This window comes from Penicillium rubens (genome assembly GCF_028828025.1).
Source record: "Penicillium rubens strain IBT 27055 chromosome Unknown utg000004l_segment0_segment0, whole genome shotgun sequence".
NCBI classification, from domain to species: domain Eukaryota; kingdom Fungi; phylum Ascomycota; class Eurotiomycetes; order Eurotiales; family Aspergillaceae; genus Penicillium; species Penicillium rubens.
Window position 1 is genome coordinate 968,849 of NW_026890602.1, and position 16,080 is coordinate 984,928.

Consider the following 16,080-nt stretch of genomic DNA (forward strand, 5'->3'; position numbering starts at 1 on the left):
AATTCTGCAGAAATTAAGCTATAATCTAAGAATATACACTTCTACTAGTATATTCCATGGATCTATTAAAAGGACCCCTAGACTATTAAGAGCCTAGTTTATATCTATATAAAGTGGACGTCACGTACTCTATAGTAGGGTCGAGTGTTTTATATAGGCCTACGGTTTATGCCTGGTTTTGGCATTTTGGATACTTAGTTCAATTGCCTGGTTTTCGAAATCGGCTAGGAGACATGAAAGAATGTTGCCGACGTGAAGGTCTAATATAGGTATTCCAAGTATAAGCATATGTTCAAGACTCTCGCCACGCCAGATCACCCATAGAGAAAAAAAAAAAAGAGAAAAACAGGAAAAACAGAAAAGAAAAAGACATCAAATCCCAACCATCCAGAGAAACCCAGAGTCATATCCAGTCGTTCATACAGGCATGTCCAGTGCCTGATGAGTTCGCCCGAGTTTCAATGCAACTCTGGCATTTTCGGGGAACAGTAAAATTACAAGAGGAGATCAAGCCCGTGGGAGGGAAGCTTGCCAGCAGTCGAGTGTGTAGAGAGGAAGGAGAATCATTTCAAAGACCTTGTTATAAGGCGAGGGTTGGAATCAGACCTTGAGACACCCGCGATCAGATCTGACTGTTCTGCTTGGTGTGCATTGCAGTCTGTGCTTCGGTGTGCGGGAAAGTCGGACCTGGCTCCCCATCACTTACTTCGGTCAAGGTGTTCATGCCGATCCCGTTTTCCGCATCGTATGCGTGGATGAGGCCTTCGCGGTCGCTGGCTCCGTTGAAATATGCACTCGAAGAGCTTCGGCGGGACTGCATTGAGCGGCGGGTTTGGAAGCTCGCCATGCCGTCTGTTGGCACTCCATCCTCGTCAAGTTTTGAATTCACCATGGTGTGTCCATCAGGGTCATGTCGGGAGAGGTTTAGGAGGTATACGCCGGTGAAGATGACAAGGAATCCACAAAGTAGAGATATGGTGTTAACAGCGTCGGTGGTGTTGAATCCCTTGAAGAGGATGAAGGAGGCACAGAGGGTCGCGGTTGTGAAGGTGACATAGTAGAGTGGGTTCACGCTGTTGAAAGAATCGTATTAGCCTCGCGCATTCATCTTCATTGAGGTCTACACTCACATCGAAGTCGAGAAAGAGTTCAAAGCTTTGTTGAAGTAGTTCATCTGCGTAAGGATGCAGAACCCGGTCACAATGGCAAAGACGTAGGTGGATGCGTGGACGAATTGGTTGTTGCCCCCAAAGGTTAGTTTCACTGCAATACCAAAAGCCTTGACGGACATAACAGAGACGGATCCAACAGTGGAGCAAATCGAGATGTAGATGAGCGGGTTCTTTTTGCCATAGACCGGCGCAACCCGGTAGATCATAACAGTCGAGAAGACCGCAACTGCGACACAGTATAAAAGGAACCCTAGTCGCAACGTCAGCGGTAGTTTTCGGGCGCCGGGCACCGATCAAGTCTTCGTACCTGGCTGAACCGCATATCCAAGAATCTCATCGACTGTCTCCACCTGCTTGTCTGGAGGTGCATGGAGAACGATGACGACCGATCCCAGCAAGCACAGCGCACAGCCTAATTTTCCTAATACGCCAAGTATCTCGTTGAGGAAGTACGAACTCAGAACCGCACTATGCCATGTCAGCATGAGATTCTGCACGCCGTTGAGGAGAGATCCCTACCCGATCAGAACACTCAGCGCACCCAGGGGCGTAACCAGGATGGCAGGCGCAAAGGCGTACGCAGCAAAGTTGGCGACTTCACCAAGAGCCACTATGAGCCGGTTAGCTTCTCCGGATGTCAAATCTGGCAATTGGTGTCCGTACGTGTCACTATACCACCCCACCACACGGGACTCTTCAAATATGAGAATCCTTCGCCCTCAAACCCATGTCGTTCGGAGGCCTGCATCAAACCCTGTATTCCGACGCATTAGCGACTCCGCCCCGATGATTGTTGCTTTAGACCGAAATCCCCGCGGCGTTTGTCCAGCGCATCCAGGATCCAAGTGCCCGCTTCCCGGGAAGATTGGCACACCAACCTTTTTGGTGATAACGAAACTCGTACCGATGGCCATGGTCGATACAATGGCTAGAAGAAGCCCGACATATCTATAAGGGCGCAGCGCGCGACGACGTTAGCACTGACCAGCTTGCCCTCGGGGGGCTCGGAGGGAGTTGAGAGCGACATACTTATCTGGAAGCATTTTGACGTGATTCCTATCTTAGGAGCCGGGAGCCCCTACTGTCGAAAGACCTCCAGCGCCGGCAATGCGTCGGGGAATGAGCGAGAGACTCGGGTGAGCGAAGGAAGGGATGGTAATTGGCCAGGGACTAGGGGGAAATAAAGGGAGCGAATGAGGACAAAACAGAAAAACGAGCCAGCCCGAGATTTCTGATGAGTAAGGAGGATGTGTAGAAGGTGATGGCCAGAAGCCAGAAGCCAGAAGCCAGAAGCCAGAGATGTGCCTGCGTGCGGTGGGGTTCCGTTTCAAGCCCGATCGGGGGACGCGTAAGAGAACAACGGGGCTAGAGGTCTTGGAGGCTTGGGAGGGCTTTCAAGTACCGAGGTGGTTTTCCTTTGCTTTAGGTAATTTTAATCTTAATATCCCTTTATATTCTGAAGATTTTGTATATGAATATGCATACATTTATGTAAATGTAGAACTTGAAATAGAATAGGTGGCCATAACTTCAGATGTCTACTATTTAGTGTCCGTGTACAGAGTACGGAGTACAACTATTTACATCCAAGTATACATATTGTACACATGTGCATACACAATACTACCATGTGTCACTGACGTCTATGTGGTCATAGTTCAGGATACTCGTCCGTGTACCTATTAGTACTAGTATGTACTAATAGTATCTTTGTCGAAATCAAAATCAAATGGACCCTGAAATGAAGCCAAGATCGGCGTTTCAGCTTCCCTCCGAATGCGGCATGGATTTCTATACTTAGCCCGGAATCCCCAGAGACACCAATTTGGGTCCACAATATGACATTCCATTGTGTGGCTGAATCAATGTAAAAAGTATATGACTACATAAGTATAAATTATACATATTATACATATACCTGCAAAGCATGCAATACCGGTCCCCGATATCCCCGGAATGTTCCTCCTTCGTGCCCCATAATATAAGCGAGGATAGGCACTTCAAATCTGGGGTTACAAGGTCGGACATACGTCTCATTCATCTACTGAGATATATTTACAAGTACACATAGATATGAAGAAGCATGTGGGGTAAAAATTCATTGGTAGAATACTACACACACGTGGACTAACCCATCGCGCCGATACGCCAGATCCTAAGGGAAATGCATTCGAAAAACTCGCCCAAATGGGCACCCATCAACACCGAACAAAGATTTTGGCCGAAGACCGGCAGTGGTATCTTGAATCGCAATGGCAGGGAAAGAGTAGAAGAACAAAATAAGAAGAAAACGCAAGAATAAATGACGAGCAATTGGATGATGTGTCGAGAGCAACTGGAGTTTGATCCAGATGTAGGATGGAAAAAAAAAAGAGATGGCGCATGCCCCAAGAGGTTGAAGGCGTGCACACGCTGGGGGAAGGGGTCGAACATACCTGTCTTTTGGTTAGTAGTCGAATAACACCGCGTCGAGGTCTAGGTCGTTGCTGGCAAGTATGGTTATTAGTATGGCGGAGGGGTCATGAGTCATGTGGAACGAGCCATCGAGGGTTAGACTCGTTGGACACCAGGCATGACAAATGAGAGACTGTAGAAAGGGCTCCAGGAGAAAAAGGAAAAAGCGTGAACGTGGTTTACGAAGAGCGACGACGCTTGGAGTCAACGGTGGTTTCCACCAGGTCCCAGTCTTCTTCATCTTCGCGAGACCGTTTGGCGGAGGAATTTTGGTTGTTTTGGGGGTCTGTCAAGGAAGGGTCTGTGCCAACCAGCTCTCCAGCCTCCGATTCTTCAAAATGGGTGTCATAATCGCCAAAATGATTCTCATCAAACTCGTGGTCATCGGCACCCTCGTCATCAGCTGCAACATGAGCGTCGAGTTCATCCTCTGGCTCGTCGTAGTCTATGCCCTCGAAGTGATCAAGAGCATCGTCCTCTGTATCTCTCCGGGGAGTCTGCATCAGGTCTACAGAAATTCCAAGTAAATCATGTGCAGGCTCTGGAGTTTGCTCCTTCTTGTCAGAGGTGTCATGCAAGCCACTGTCAAGCGGCGGCGCCGGCTGGTCATGAGAAGGGTGGGTGGTTTCATCCCGCAGGAGAATTTCCGAGACAACTTCATCTGTCGGCGGGGCATCTAACTCATCTGTGTCCTCTTCATCAAGAACAGACGCCTGATCAGCTGGTCCTTGTGCATTAACATCAGCATTTTCACTGCCAGTGATATCTTTTTGGAAAGCTTCTGAATCATCGACTGAGCCGATGTCTTCTTCGTAGTATTCCTCAGCTCCCAAGCCATCGTTCTCAGGGTCCTCTGCGTAATAGTTCTCGTCGTCATTTTGATCTGTACCGGCATCCGCAGCAACGTCCAGAGGGACATGCTGGGTATGCTCTTTGATCTCGCTTGCGCCTGGCAATGCAGCTACCGTGGCAGTGGAATCACTCAGCCTGTCCTCAGAATCATAGTGCTCTTCGTTCGTATCGCCATGGCCATGATCGTATTCTTGATCTTGGTCGCTTTCGAGATGGCGAGACTCATCAAAGTGGTCTGACTCTTTGTTCTCGGGCTGGGCTAGACGAGATTCAGACTCAGGTGCAGCCTCGGCACTTCGCCTACTAGAGGCACGCCGATCCTCATCCTGCGCATGGACAATCCCTGGCTGGGCGTCAAGGACAACTTCGGGCTGGACCTGAGACTGTTCACTATCTAGCGCCTGCTCTTTTCCGAGTTCTGGAGCCGTTTCCGATTCCGCGATTGAAAGCTCTCTTTGGGCCTCATTGGTGTAGTAGACTTCGTCTTCATGCTCCTCAGCCCCATGAGCACCAAGATCCTCGGAACCTGCCTCCGCTTCATCATATTCACCCCATGACTGAAGTTCGGAATGAAGTTCGGAAAGTGTCTTGCCCTCAATTGCGGCGTCATTGAGATCAGCGAGCTCAGCCGGGAATGCACGCTTGGTGCTCAGTGTAAGGTAAAGTGCGTCGGGCTCGGTAGTGCCATCGTTGCGACAAAGTCTAAGGTAAAGATCTAGGATCTGATGTAAGGTTACTTGGGATGTATGGAATGAGTCCTGATAGGATAAGTCAGTACACTGTCCGGTGGGGGATAATTGAGGGAGTGCTTACCTCTGTTATTTGGATACCAAGGGTGTCAATATCGATGACCAAGACTTCATTGCCTGCCATGGTCTTTTGAAGCACCTGGCGCAGAGCCTTGAATATTTCACCAATGTTTTCATAAGCTAAAGCTTCGTCTTCAACAAAGAATGTATCCGCCAAGTCTCCCTCAAGGGGAGGGAACAGAGCGACCTCGCAGTCCTGGTAAAGGATTTTGACTGGGTGAAGAGATTCATCAATGAATGTGACCTGTTGGAGAGATTGATCCGCATCCTCCTGATTCCCCTCAGACACAGGCTGCGTTTCTGGGCGCGCAGTGTCATCAACATGGGAATCTTTGGCGGAATGTTTGGTTTGACTGGTCTCCGGGTCCTCGTTGGGAGCTTGCGTTACCTGAGCCTCCGACAGAGAAGATTGTGATATCTCATTACTCTCTCCACTAATCTCTGCCTTTCCATTATGGCCACCGGCTTCGGGACTGATGACATTTTCGGATGGTTTCTCAGCAAGGTCATCCACAGCCCTGCCCGGCTGGGCCTGAGTGACTGCGTCTCCAACACCGGAAGCATGAGCTTCGTCTTGAACTGGAGCACGTTCCACAGAGCCACTTGAGCCTTGAGGTGCTGCTTCGAGAGGTTCCGCAGGTGTGGCTGTGGAATTCTCCTTAATGGGGCTGGCAGCGTCTTCATTGCTGCCCGCAGGTTGAAGATGAATGACGGGGGCGTCAATATCGACTTCTTCGGCCTGATCAGGTTCAATCATTTCCTCTTCGTATGGCTCTTCATCGAATTGCACGTCAATATCGTTGTCTTCATCAACGTAGTTGTCAGCGTCGATCATCGAGCCTTCGGACGGTTCCGCCATGTCGGCATCGTAGATCGCGTCATTGTTAACTTCGTTAGGCTGAGAGGTATGTGTAAATTCATCTGCGCCCATCATGTCACTGTCCATGTTCGAGACATGGTCCTCCATGAGGTCGATGTCGATGTCAAAATCGTCAGCCTGCCCTTGGTAGGGCGAGGCCATCTCCATAGAATCTCCCGTAGCTGGTACTTCCATTACTGTGTATGCGCTCAAAGGTGCGGTTGTCATAACAAGACACGTAAAGACGTGGTCTGGGGGTCGTAGGTAGTATTGGAAAGTTCAGCAAAGATGTTCCATGAAAACGGTGGAAATGCTGGTTGAAAATGAAAGAAAAAAAGAATGCTCAGCAATACGCAGAGCGAAATGCTACGAGTAATAACACGAGAAACGATGAACTGAGCGATGGTGGAGTGTTATCAACGCGTAGGAAAAAGATGGAGTGAAGAGAAATGAAAGTGTCTGGTGACGACTAAGCGAAAGGAATGCACGGGCCAACTGCGGCCGAAGTGAACAGAGTAGCTCCCTACCGCTGCCAACCATCAACATCAGGGTATACGCTTCTAGTCAACCCTACGCTTCTCTATCCGTTTCTATACTCTTTTCTTTAATCACTCTTTTATTGTCATCTCTGTGCCCTTTTTGTGCTGTTTTTCGCCATGGTAAGCCCTTGTTCAGTCCTATCCGCGGGGGGAATTGAACTAATCAACACACAACAGGTCGTTCTCGCAGCGTCGATATGCACCCGCGGAGGTAAAGCGGTCCTCTCGCGCCAGTTCCGGGAGATCTCTCGGTCCCGAATTGAAGCCCTTCTAGCCTCCTTCCCCAAGCTGGCGGACTCCGGAACCCAGCATACCACCGTCGAGCAAGACAACGTGCGCTTCGTGTACCAGCCATTGGACGAGTTGTATATCGTGCTGATCACCAACCGTCAATCGAACATCCTTCAAGACATCGACAGTCTCCATCTCTTTGCGCAAGTCACCACCAGCATCTGCAAGAGCCTAGACGAGCGGGAGATTCTTCGCAATGCCTTTGAGCTCCTGAGTGCGTTCGATGAATTGGTAACTATGGGATACCGGGAGAATCTTTCTCTCTCTCAGATCAAGACCTTCTTGGAAATGGAGAGTCACGAGGAGAGAATTCAGGAAATCATTGAGCGGGTATGTTGTGGAATCACCGGCGAGATTAGTTCACGGCTGACATACATTGGTAGAACAAAGAGCTGGAGGCCAGCGAGGAGCGCAAAAGGAAGGCGAAGCAGCTGGAAATGCAACGCAAAGAGGCTGCTCGCACAGGTCGCGCCGCCGCCCCAAGAACTCCATCCTACCCCGTCTACACACCCCCAACGCGCCCCTCCGTGCCTGACACCTATGATTCATATGAGGCCGAGAAGAAACAGGCCTTTGCCAAGTACGTTTGGTTGATTCCTGATGTTATTTAACCTTTGCGAAACTGCTGCTGACCGCGTGATAACTAGGCCCATTCCCACTCGCGGCAAGGGCATGCAACTGGGCAAGAAATCAAAGGCAACGGATATCTACGAGAAGGTCCGGGGTGATATGGGCCCCGAAGTCGAAGAGGAGAGCCCATTGGCGGCTCCACAAGCTTCGGCTCCGTCACACGACATTCCCTCAGCCCGCGAGTCTCTCAATGTGGACCGGGAGCCCATTCAACTCACAATCGCCGAGACCATCTCAGCCACCCTTACCCGGGAGGGAGCCTTGAAGTCTTTCGAGGTCAAGGGTGACATGCAGCTCCGTATCAGTGATCCCTCACTCACCAAACTCCGGCTCGACTGCCAGGCTATTCCCACACATGGCGCACAGTTCCGCACCCACCCTAATGTCGACAAAGCTCTCTTCACCAACTCTTCTGTGATCCAACTGAAGGACACTACCAAGCGCTTCCCCGCCAACAACTCCATCGGGGTCCTCCGATGGCGTGTGGCCAGCTCGGCTGACAATACCGACATTCTCCCCATCACATTCACCGTTTGGGTAAACAAGGGCTCCGACTCCACCACCGTGACCGTGGAGTATGAGCTCACCGGCGAAGATAGTCTCCGCGATGTGGTCGTCACAATTCCATATGGCACGACAGAACCTGCCGTGTCTAGCTTTGATGCAGTCTACGAGGTCTCCGGGGACAGTCTGGACTGGAACCTGGGCATTGTTGACGAGTCAAACGCCTCTGGCAGCTTTGAGTTCGAGGCGATTGATGCTGATGAGAATGAATTCTTCCCGATGAGTGTCCGCTTCGCCAAGAGCAAGCCTTTCGTGGATGTCGACATCAACGGTGTTTCCCTACTGGACATGGAGGGTGAAGGTGTTGCGTTCTCAAAGGATGTTCGAAGTGTTGCGGAGAACTACCTCATTGAGTAAAAATGGGCTTGGACTACTGTATAGAGTTCCTAATGATGTTCGGATTGTGTTCTTTAATTTCCAAGATCGTGTTAAGCCAATTCCTTTCCATTTTCTTACAATAATATAACCTCCATACAATGTGTACTCTGTAGTATATTTCCACATCCAGTTAAGTCATCGAGGCCTGACAAACAAGGCCATTAGGCCCGTTTTAAATACAATCATCCGAACGTAATGGAACGTCAGGATTATAGACTCGCAAATTAGCTCAATATGTCCAAGTCGGGAGGACGTTGGTGAGAATTGCCGTCAAGCTTTTCCCCCCTTGGGGCTTATCCATCCACTTTCCGAATGAGGTGTCCTGGCCTGAATGCCAACCAGGGACGAACCAACCTCAAACGCCGGTGCCGCCACAGTCTAACGTCAGATTGACTTCGAAGCCCTGGGTCTGGGCCATCTAGACATTATTTACTATTTACTATTACCTAGGTATACTATTGACTACTGATTCACTTCCATATCCCGGTGAAGATGGCTCAAGACTGCGGCAGTTCAACGTGGTTCATGGGCTTGAAACACACAAGCCCAGAGTTTCAGAAACAGCCCTGGGAAAATGAGCATTTCTCTGGTCGAAGCTCTGTTTGGATCCTATCTCACGATCCTTGGTCACTGTATCGGAGTCCAGAGCTAGTCGGTACTAACAACCGAAAGCTGACCCTAAGAAAAGAGATGGATCCCCGGAGGGAATCTGATGGTTAAGCCAATACCTCCTCTCTGGAGTAATCAGATGTAAGCCCACAATAGGCATGTTTGGTTGATGGCAAATAGTGTGATCAATAACCAGAAGAAGGTATTTTGCTCATGAAAACGTTGGACTTTCGTCCCATGCCCTACGAGGAGACTGAGGCAAAACTCGCCAGCTATTCCTTATTTGGCGGGTGGCCAATGGTGCGCGTTTACTCATTACCCTAAACGAGCATTGGATGTCATCACAGTATCGACTTGGACCAGCTCACGATTCCCAACGGTGCCCTAAACCCGAACCCTTTTTTCCCCCTTCTTTCCCCGGTCTATGCTTCTCATGGGTCAAATCCTGGGGTGTTTTATAAAATCCAATGAACCTTCCTTCTCGTCTCACGTTATATTAACTATTTGACTTGACACATGTCACGGCAGCAATTGCTGACATTGTCATTTCAATATATATATCCAGAAGCTCCTTGGGACCTATACACATTGCCTAAACTCAATTTACTCAAGTAAGTAAAGCATGGAACTCTCGTAGTTAGGAATCCCACTGACATTTAGTCAACAGCTTCATTATATTGTTTCGTGGTTCACAATGAGTAATATTCCATTTCCCTCGTGGAATGATCAGAGCCTCTTCAAATTATCGTGCGCTGATGCAGACACATGTAATCAGATATCCAGTGTGGTAAGTGTGAAATCATGATCGTTCCAAGAAGTATTATCTGATAAAGCATCTCTAGGATAACCCAGTTCCTCACCTCCAACGGGGTGAATCTGAAGTGGGCACCAAGAAGATGGCCATCCCGCGACTAGCGGAAGGAGCCGAATCTACTGCCTTCACCTCTCCTGGCAGGTTCCATCGTCGACACGTTCGTCGAGCATGCGAGTCGTGCAGACAACGGAAGACGAAATGCACCGGAGACAAATCCGGATGCCGCAATTGTCGAGAGGCCGGAATCATCTGTTGTTACACCGATGGCAAAAGGGAGAAGTCCAAACGGTACGAGCCAATATAGCAGTGTACTGGCGTGGTTGCAAAAGCTGACGTCTTCAATTAACTGGGAAAAGACAGTTGGCAAGCTTGTCCGCAAAGGTGCAGGCATATGAAGATGTCATTAGCAAGCTGAGCAATCGCTTTGGCGTGTCTGATGAGCAACTCGTGAACATTGCCCTGGCAGCGGTATGAAATTTTGACCATCCGGTAACCTATGTTATCTATGTTATCTAATATCAACCAGGAATCAGCACCTGACTTGGAAGTCAACCCAGAGGCGTGCCTTTCAGCAGCTGGTGAACGAAGAATTTCATGGCATACAGGTTCTGAGCCACCGCCCTCCCGAGCATCATCCGTTAGTCCCCTGGAGGCCGGCGACCAAACAGAGGAGGACTTCAATAGAGACGAAACTGCCCGAGCAACGGGCTTCATTGGAAAGAGCTCTGAGATAACTTGGCTCCAAAGGCTTAGCAAAGAGGTCAACAGTGAATGTGAGGCCTGGCCTGCAACTCTTCCCAAAACAGATGACGATAACGGTCTGCCCTCTCCAACTCTGACGCCTCGACCGGAGAATCCAAGCGAGCCATGGGTAGTGGCTTCCAACTATTACCTTGATGACCTGGACATTCCGACTGCAGATCAAAGTGATATGTATGGAGTACCATCACGGGAGATGGCAGGCAAAATGCTCAATGCCTATCTGACTTCGGTGCATCCTTCCTTCCCAATCATTGGGGTTTCGACCTTTGTCCCCCAGTTCCAGGTCTTTTTCAGTCAACCATCTCTCAAGCCAGGAAACAAGTGGCTCGCTATACTCAACTTGATCTTTGCCATTGCGGCTAAATATGGCCAATTGACGAATTCGGACTGGAAGGAAGAAGATAATGACCATCAAATGTACTTCTCAAGGGCGCGGGCCTTGAGCTTGGAAGATCAAATTCTCCATCATCCTGATCTACAGCAGTTGCAGGTTGAGGGGCTTACTTCATTCTATCTGATTGCATCAGGACATATCAATCGGTAAGTTGACGGCCTCTATATCCTGGTAGTATATACTCATGGAGGTGGTCTATGCAGGGCCTGGAAACTTTCCGGAAGTGCAGTTCGAGGAGCACTGGCTCTTGGTTTGCATTTGCGCAACGTTGGTGCGAGCATATCGGACACTTCCAAGGAGATACGCTATCGGGTGTGGTGGTCATTGTACACATTGGACCATCTACTTACTATCATGACCGGGCGTCCCTCGTGTATCATTGACAGCTCCTGCACTACACCAATGCCTGTTCCTTTTGATGAGAGTGATTTCCAAAAGGACGAGGTGGCTCGCCTGATAGGCACAGCTACACTCCGTACATTTAACGGTTCCGAGCGGGTACCCACCAACAACAGCGCAGAGGACCTAGAATCAGCGGCTGATTCTGATTCAAACGAGGGAGAGACAAAAATGAGCCGAGCAGAGTATCTCAAGGGTCTTCCGCCTTGCACTTCGCTTTACTTCCTGCAGTTGGCGTCTTTGACTAGCATCTCGAAGCGGATGACCGTGAAACTCTACAGCCCCGAAGCGTTGCAGTCCCCATGGGCAAGCACCGAGTTTACCATCAAGAGCCTAATGCTTGAGATTGATTCATGGTTCATGAATCTCCCTGCTGCATACGACTTTACCTCAACACAGACATCCCAATGCCCCATTAGCCAGCGAATGGGCCTCGCCTTTCTGTTCTACAGCACCAAAATTGGAATCACCCGGCCGTGTCTCTGTCGTTTGGATCAATCCTCTTCTGAGGAAGACAAGACTTACGAGTTCTGCAACAAAACCGCGGCAGAATGTGTTGAGGCGGCATGCCACATGCTTACGCTATTCCCGGATACCCCAGACGCAGTACTGCTATACCGCATGTCACCATGGTGGTGCACATTACATTACTTGATGCAGGCAGTTACTGTTCTTCTGCTCGAGCTGGCATTCCGGGCCCAGCACGTCCCCGAAAAAGCGACGATGGTCTCCAAAGCTGCAAAGAAAGCTCTGGACTGGCTGTCGACGCTATCAAAAACCAACATGGCGTCAGAAAGAGCCTGGAAGCTCTGTGACGGATTCCTCCGCCGCTTGGCACCACATATTGGAATCAACGTGAATGATTTCCCTACCACCGAAGAAGCAGACCCTCTCTTTGAAGTCCCTGATACCACAGACTCCGCTCCGGTGGTAGAGGAGCCAGCAGCGGATGATGTGGCGTTTGACCCGTCCGCAACTATGCCTGCCGCAGTAGCGGTTGACGCTATCTCCGCCGAACTGGACTCAATCACCTGCTCCCCGATGGACCAGTCGAACACTCCTCTCGTTATGCCAGAATCAAACCCTCCTCTCAGCATACCAGAACCCTACGGCCTCGAAGCGCCGGATCTACTCGACCAATTCATCAAACAGGAGAAGGATCTCTCGGGTCGGAGCTCGTATGATGAATGTTTCCCTTACGACCCAGCCACGGGCCAGATCACGGGTTCTTTCTTCCCATCTGGTCCGAATATGGAACTTGATATGGGGTATTTCTGGGGTGATCCGGTGTGTTGAACAATTGGCATCTATACGGATGGATGGGACAACATGGGGAAAAAAAAAGCATATCAGAATGGACGCAGAATCAAATTGGAAAAAAAAATCTCTGCTGTTATCTGGATTCGGGTTCTTTCTTCTGTCGCTTCATTTGCATGCCATCAAAAGAAAGAGAAAATCCCACACCTGTCTTCATATAGACACTATAGAGAAAAGTGATTCTTGTTTCTCTGAACTTCTTCCACCGCACCATCTACAAGTTGCCATTCGATACAGGGATTCATTACTTTCTGGTAGCTGGCTATAAATTGCCTGGTTGATACTTTAATGCTTCATTTCATGTTTATTGGCATGTGAAGAAACATTATCTACGATACTACACTATGTACAGTGATAACCTACTTCGATCACTACAATCCAAGTCCATCGTCCACATATACTCTTTCAATGTTAAGCTTGTCCCAGAACCAGATCATCCAGACCCATGTACTCCCCAAGTCTGGATATCTGCTGGAGCCAGCCGGAATCCACCCCTGGATAGAAGTCTAGACCGGTCGAAAGTGATTCTTTTCCTTCTTATTCTCTTGGATCATTCTGTCGTATTTTCGGGTTCGCCGCTAGGGAGGCGACGGATTCTGTGATGATGGTTCTTCAGTCACTGTGACGTGAGTACCTGCGAGTTGGAAATCGACTGAACTGGGCAACTAGACATGTGCTCTTTTGTGTGTGTCTACTCCGTGTCAACATAGGGAGTAGTTGCCATTGAAAAGTGTCTTTCGCCGGGCCCACACATTGATAATTTATAGGAACATCTTTGGCACCTTTTCTGTCCTCAATTGGTGAAAGAGAAGGCCCGGTACTATCTCCACTCGATGACTGGTTCCAGTGTAGTGGACAAGATTGATAGTTCAGTGTTGACTCGCTTATGATCAGGACACAGTCTAAAGCCAACCAGTCAGTGTTAGTGAGCTTCTAGAGTTTGGGAATGACAAGGTCTATCATTTCTCAGGAATGTCGTAGTCATAATATAGTAGGCTATAGCATGAAGTTGTAAACCGGGCCAGGGGCCACCACGAGGGCTCTAAAATGCATGGGTTGGGGTAGAAATAGACTAATGGTTTATATATATGGTGATTGGAACATCAGCCTGAGCCCGCCGCACTCCAATCCCTCCGAGCAGCAGTAAACAACAGCCGTCCGAGTTCTTCTTGGGGCGTGGAACGGGTGACTTGGTTTTTCGACGGTGCCGAAGGATAGTACACAGCCGTAACTCTCGCAAAAGAAATATCGACAGTGTGTTTCTTGCGCGTGAAGTCTGCCCATCGCGTCCATTTCGATGGTCGAGATGGATCTGAAACGGCGATATCCGAGATCATGGGGGTGATACCAAGGAGTCCGCGGTCATCCCAGACGAATTTCTCGATGCACTCCAAAGCAGGCATAATTCGACGCCGCACGCCGCAGCCGGTATGAGCTTCGTCGATTGCATAATCAGGATATTGTTTGATAGAGGCGATGACGGCTGTAATATCGGATGGCGGGCCTGGGGGTTGGTCATTCATAGATTCGCCAGCCATGTGATCACCATCGTTGGGGGTTGAGTCGAAATCCGGGTCTATCAATGTCGATCCTAAAAAGATCGTTCTGGCGCGCATGGAGAAAAATCGGACCATTTGGCCGAGTTGGAAGAGGTCGCATTGGCTAGCATTGTTGAATCCGCCTCGGCATTGGAATTGACGAGATTGGAAAAGCGCATGTGCAGACGCGGTGAAGGCCGCGCCCAACGTTCTCTTCTTTGCTGTGGACCTTGCACTGTCGGTTTCCTCCATACCCCCGTAAACTCGAAGAAAATGAGCCTGTAGGTCGGTGATGGTGTTCAAAACATACTGACGTCGACAATAGATTTCCTCTGCAGAAAGCTGATTTAGCTAACAGGAACTGACAGGGGTGCCCCCGGAAACCCACCTTCTAAACCATTTGGTAGATATTTCCAGCGCAGAGACTCTTCTTCGGGAACATCTAGCCCGTTTACCCAGAATCTGGAGCCCACAACAAGCAAGGCATGGGTCATGATTCTAGTGAGTCTTGAATCATTTAGGAAGGCGGATATGAAGATGATCTGTCGAATCCGATCTTCCTTCATTGACAACAGAGCTGCATTAAACCTGGCAAGGAGCGTAGGCTTGGACTTGCCATATAAATATCCAATTCCCTGTAGAACATCCTGGATGGCACGAGGAGAATTCATTGAATCGGCAAGATCGATCATTCTTGCAACAAGCGATGTAGATTGTGTCTTCAACTCATTTTCAAACACAATTCTTTCGGTTTCATCCAAAGAGTCAAGGCATAGAATCTTCAAAAATAACTCGATAGCATCTTCTCCGCACATGCTGGTAGAGTGGACGCTGGGAAGCCTGACCGTTGGTAGCGCGTGCTGCAAGGCTGGACCTGGTATTTTGGTTTCATTCCAGGCTAGCTTTTGAGCACTGAATTGTCTTCCCTCGGAGAATTTGGTGGGGTCCAGTAGCGCTTGAAAATATGGACTGTGCGAGGTAAGATGCTCGCTTGCCACCTGCCATTTGCGCCTAGCGGGTGACGATGAAGAGTCACCGGGAGCGATGTACTCGAGAACCAGGTCCCCATTCGCAGAGATAACTCTGATGGGTAATTCCTCGTTATTCTCTTGGAGATCATTTTGACTAGAAAGCCCACTTTGATGGCCTGCAGTTTTGGCTGGGTTCATGACTGTCGAGTTCCCCCAAGGTCTCGGTGGTTATGATATGGCGTGAAGCTGTGGGTGCGAAGGAACACATTGGACGTAAGATAATCAAGGGGATTCTGTCCGAAGAGCTGTGTTATGTACTGTCATAGTAAAGTATTTTTCAGTCTCAGAATGTGTTTATGGAAATGACAATTGGTGTTCGAGTGAATGGAGCCAACTGTTGGGCACACACTAATCGGATTTCATGAAAAGACTTTTTAAAGATAAAAAGACAAATAGTGATGTATAGAGGACACGAGAGAAGAGAGAGCAGGATGTCTACAGAGCTGAAAGCACTTCCACTGTTGATATCCATGCCCACCTTGGCCGTCTAGGGTGGAGCCGACCTCATTCCCACAAGATGACTAAGAATAGGCACGTGTAGTAGCCTGATAATTCAGGTATAAATAGCGAAGAAGCCCTTCGCCACCTTTACAGTTAAGAATCAGGGCTTTACCAACATGGGGGGTATACAAAAATCAGGGTTATAGAAGAGATATATATCCAGATAG

General features: G+C 49.1%; 5 protein-coding genes across 5 annotated transcripts; 2 read left to right on the top strand and 3 right to left on the bottom strand.

Moving 5' to 3' along the window:
* Window positions 1-622: 622 nt before the first annotated feature.
* N7525_010318 (DUF803 domain membrane protein) lies at window positions 623-2,215 on the bottom strand (the record flags this gene model as incomplete). The annotated part of the gene is made up of 7 exons (XM_061215052.1): window positions 623-1,073; window positions 1,131-1,422; window positions 1,480-1,640; window positions 1,692-1,782; window positions 1,836-1,926; window positions 2,051-2,120; window positions 2,202-2,215. The coding sequence occupies 7 exons, from the start codon at window positions 2,213-2,215 to the stop codon at window positions 623-625; spliced, it is 1,170 nt and encodes a 389-aa protein (XP_061067564.1).
* Window positions 2,216-3,805: 1,590 nt separating this feature from the next.
* Window positions 3,806-6,374, bottom strand: N7525_010319 (uncharacterized protein; the record flags this gene model as incomplete). Its single annotated transcript, XM_002561706.2, has 2 exons — window positions 3,806-5,236; window positions 5,292-6,374. The coding sequence occupies 2 exons, from the start codon at window positions 6,372-6,374 to the stop codon at window positions 3,806-3,808; spliced, it is 2,514 nt and encodes an 837-aa protein (XP_002561752.2).
* Window positions 6,375-6,802: 428 nt separating this feature from the next.
* Window positions 6,803-8,527, top strand: N7525_010320 (coatomer subunit delta; the record flags this gene model as incomplete). The annotated part of the gene is made up of 4 exons (XM_061215053.1): window positions 6,803-6,805; window positions 6,863-7,306; window positions 7,360-7,556; window positions 7,624-8,527. The coding sequence occupies 4 exons, from the start codon at window positions 6,803-6,805 to the stop codon at window positions 8,525-8,527; spliced, it is 1,548 nt and encodes a 515-aa protein (XP_061067565.1).
* Window positions 8,528-9,851: 1,324 nt separating this feature from the next.
* N7525_010321 (CeGAL family transcription factor) lies at window positions 9,852-12,822 on the top strand (the record flags this gene model as incomplete). The annotated part of the gene is made up of 5 exons (XM_002561704.2): window positions 9,852-9,944; window positions 10,000-10,259; window positions 10,328-10,439; window positions 10,498-11,273; window positions 11,331-12,822. The coding sequence occupies 5 exons, from the start codon at window positions 9,852-9,854 to the stop codon at window positions 12,820-12,822; spliced, it is 2,733 nt and encodes a 910-aa protein (XP_002561750.1).
* Window positions 12,823-13,946: 1,124 nt separating this feature from the next.
* On the bottom strand, window positions 13,947-15,550 carry N7525_010322 (uncharacterized protein; the record flags this gene model as incomplete). Its single annotated transcript, XM_002561703.1, has 2 exons — window positions 13,947-14,713; window positions 14,770-15,550. 2 exons carry the CDS (start codon window positions 15,548-15,550, stop codon window positions 13,947-13,949), a joined length of 1,548 nt encoding a protein of 515 aa, XP_002561749.1.
* Window positions 15,551-16,080: the final 530 nt, after the last annotated feature.